We start from the raw sequence: 3,889 nt of genomic DNA, 5'->3' as shown, positions 1-3,889 counted from the left end.
GTTTAGTTTAGAGAACAATTAGATTTTATATTTGAAAAATAGTTAAAATCATATGTGCTATGTTGTTTGGCTGGAAACATTAGTTCAAATGAGAATTTAAATTAAGTGTGCAAACATCAGATTTTCACGCATGGATATGTGGGTTACATCATTTATGATATTTTAAGGAAAATTGTTTGGTTTTTAATTTTGTAAAGACAACTCAATATGCTTTATTTGGAAATTTATACCATTCATGAAAGGTTTATTTAAAGGCAATTGAAAAACTCATGGTTCATCAAAATAACCCAAAGCTTTAGCCAACCAAAGTTGGCAACTTCAAGCACTAGCTATTTTTGGGTTTTACCATATTTTGTGTTGTTTAAGTTTTAAAAACCTAGAGCCTACCAAGCTAATTGGATTACAAAAAATATCCCTTTAAAAAAGCTTTACATAGTGAGAAAATAACAATGGAGATAACTAAGCTAAGGCTTGTTTTTCTCTTTGCTTTTTTTACCGCAATCCCAAGGCTATGGGCAAATATTGTTGAATTTGATGACTTTTGGAAGCAACGTGAAGAAGAAGCTTGGAAGCTTGCCCTAGCATCTTATGAACCGAACCCAGAAAATGTTACTAATCACCTGAACTACAAAGTTAACAAGTAAATCTTATTATAATTTTCTCCTTTATCTCTCTTTTTCTTTTCTTTTTTTCTTATATTTGTATTCTATTACATTATCACCTGTAATATTTATAAGTTACAATAACCATAGATAATTAATTTAATGATCAAGTTCTCATAACTCACGTGGATGAGGGAGAAATGTTCCAAATTAAATTCCCTTAACCATTTACATGATCCTACATTTTTCTTGACTTTTATGTTAAAGTAGACATTAAGTATATCATCTTGGACGATTTGTTGTAGGGCTCTTAATAAAAGAAGTTCCAACAAAATCATAGAATTTAAGGGTGTTATTACTAATGACACAAGAAGATACTTGAGGGGTAAACACAAGAAGTACACTGGTCCATGCATGGTGACTAATCCGATTGATAGGTGTTGGCGATGCAGGGAGAACTGGGCTGAGAATCGCAAAAGATTGGCGCTATGTGGGCTTGGTTTTGGTCGTAAAGCTACTGGTGGAGATGAAGGAAATTACTATTTAGTGACAGATAATTCTGATGATGATGTTTTAAACCCTAAACCAGGAACTTTACGTTATGCTGTGATCCAGAATAAGCCATTATGGATTATTTTTGCTAAGGATATGCACATCAAATTATCAAAGGAGCTAATTGTTCAAAGCAATAAGACCATTGATGGCCGTGGAGCAAACGTTCATATAGCACATGGATGTGGAATTACACTTCAATTTGTGCACAATGTCATCATTCATAATGTTCATATTCATCACATTATTGAAAGTCGAGGTGGCTTAATTAGGGACTCTGAAGATCACTATGGTTATCGAACAGTCGGTGATGGAGATGGGATTTCTATCTTTGGATCATCAAATATTTGGCTTGATCATATTTCCATGTCTGAGTGCCAAGATGGACTTATTGATGTAATACAAGGTTCCACTGCCATCACCATCTCAAATTGCCATTTCACACATCATGATCATGTAAGCTTTACCTTAAAATGCTCAACGAGCTACACATTTTGTCATCTAGTTTCAGTAACACACTCTCAAATTATATTTTTCAGGTGATCTTGTTAGGTGGAAGTGACACTTATTCTAATGATCAATACATGCAAGTCACAATTGCGTTCAACCATTTTGGAAAAGAATTGATACAAAGAATGCCTAGATGCCGATGGGGATTCTTTCATGTTGTTAACAATGACTACACTCATTGGAAAATGTATGCCATTGGTGGAAGCACGCATCCTACTATTATTAGTGAAGGCAACAGGTATATTGCCCCAGATGACCCCAATACCAAAGAGGTAAATAGAAATAGCTTTATTTAATTTTCTTACCTCAATACACATGATGTAATCAAAAATGTATTTGTAGTTGTACCATTAATTTATTTTTGTTCATTGCAATTCTGTAGATAACCAATAGGAACTATGCACCAGAATCAGAATGGAAGAATTGGGTATGGAGATCAGAAGGAGACTTGTACATGAATGGAGCCTTCTTCAGAACTTCTGGGCCACCCTCACCTCCTAATTTGAGCTTTAGCGAGAAAGATGTGATCAAAGCCAAGCCTGCAACATTTGTTAGAAGACTCACACGTTTTGCAGGGACTCTTAATTGTAAGCAATATGTCAAGTGCTAGAAATAACTCTCAATCTAGCCAAAATTTAAAAAAAAAAAAGAACCATTTTCCTTGACATACAAAAAAAAGAACACATAATAAGGAAAATATTAATATAGAACAAGCTAACATGATACATATAAATGAAAGCAATGTATTTTTTTATTTTTTTGAACCGTGTATTATTTTATTTTTTAAATTTTTAAAAAAATGCATTAAACATAAAAAATAAAAGGCTTAAATAGTCATTTAGCCCTTGAATTTGACACATTTTCCCAATTTGTTACTTATGCTTTTTTTTTGTCCCAACTTGGTACTTGAATGTTTTTGTCTACCATTTGGTACTTTTTTTTGTAACACCGTTAAGTTTGAACATATGTCACTCTACAATTGCAACACATGTCACTAATGACATCATCATCTAATAAATCGTTAAAAATCCATTAAATTAATAAATTAATAAAATAAAAATTAAATTGAAAACATGATTTCTAAGATCAAATTTCTACAATTATTCTAAATCAATTTTTTATGATTCCATTTGGGTTTCATTGATTGATTTTTCATTTAATTTCTACAATTTTTTTCACAATTTTTTCCTTACTTATTTTCAAAAAATCAATTCCTAAAACAATTTTTTAGTAAAGACATTTTAAAGTAGAAGTAAAATATTATTTTGAACCTTTAGTGATTTTAAGATCCCTTTCCCAATCTCCCATTTAAACTAATTTTTAAAGGACTAATCCAATAATTTTCAAAGCCTTAAACCCCAAAATCAAAACTTAAAAAATTACTATTTTTACCTGAGAAAACCATCAATTTTTTTCGGTGTTTGTAATGTTGTTTTAGGTTTATGAAGAATTGTGAAGACTTTTTGACACCCTTTTGATCCATTATTTTAATTTCTTTCTCACCCCACTTGGAAATAAAAAACTATAATAAAGATAAACTAATCAATACCCATAAACATTTTAACCCAAGAAGGACAATTTTAAAGAAAAAGGGTCAAACCTAGAACCCTAATTAAAAACCCATAACCCTACATCGCCAACAAAATCAAGACATTGATTAGGATCATCCAAGGCACCGATGGCTCCGAGAAGAAAGTGGATGTCGATATTCATATGGGTGGGCTTAGCTTCTTCTTATATGAAGAAAAAAGTTATTTCTTATCTATTATTGTAGCAGAAATTGCTTTCAAAGCTAAGGCCATTGGCTCTTGTTGTAAAAACAAAGCAAAATCGGGGGTTTTTTAAAGAACCAAAACAAAATCGAAGCAAAATCAAGGCATTTTCAAAGCTAATGCTATTCACAAATTTTTATGTTTTACGGTTCCATTGGCTTGATTTTCAAATACCTTTTTGAATTTTGAGAGTTCTTTTAAAACTTATGTTATCTATGTTTAATTTATATTAATTTATATTTTTGGATTTTTTAAATATTTTTTATAATGACGTCATTAACACGTATAATGACTCAATCTCTAATACTATCGAAAATTGCAATTTTGGGATCTCATTTTTGTAAACCGAGTTAATAAATATTAAATATATATATTTACAGAGTTAATATACAAAATAATTAAAGATTGATCAAGTAGTTTTGTTGAATCAATAGTTAATTAAGGCTAAAGGAC

At 30.9% G+C, this 3,889-nt stretch overlaps 1 protein-coding gene across 3 annotated transcripts; it reads left to right on the top strand.

The window, feature by feature from the left end:
- The first annotated feature begins 275 nt into the window (after positions 1–275).
- Positions 276–2,519, top strand: LOC108475281 (pectate lyase-like). Of its 3 annotated transcripts, none has more exons than XM_053025550.1 (4): positions 276–640; positions 1,055–1,610; positions 1,694–1,936; positions 2,047–2,519. In XM_053025550.1, exons 1-4 carry the CDS (start codon positions 450–452, stop codon positions 2,272–2,274), a joined length of 1,218 nt encoding a protein of 405 aa, XP_052881510.1. In that variant the 5' UTR covers positions 276–449; the 3' UTR covers positions 2,275–2,519. The 3 variants fall into 3 exon arrangements, with proteins under 3 accessions (XP_052881510.1, XP_052881509.1, XP_052881508.1); XM_053025549.1 differs by having other exon boundaries at positions 1,040–1,610; XM_053025548.1 differs by having other exon boundaries at positions 908–1,610.
- The last annotated feature ends 1,370 nt before the right edge of the window (positions 2,520–3,889 follow it).

This window comes from Gossypium arboreum, chromosome 3 (genome assembly GCF_025698485.1).
Source record: "Gossypium arboreum isolate Shixiya-1 chromosome 3, ASM2569848v2, whole genome shotgun sequence".
NCBI lineage: Eukaryota > Viridiplantae > Streptophyta > Magnoliopsida > Malvales > Malvaceae > Gossypium > Gossypium arboreum.
This window is presented reverse-complemented; position numbering and strand designations above follow the sequence as displayed.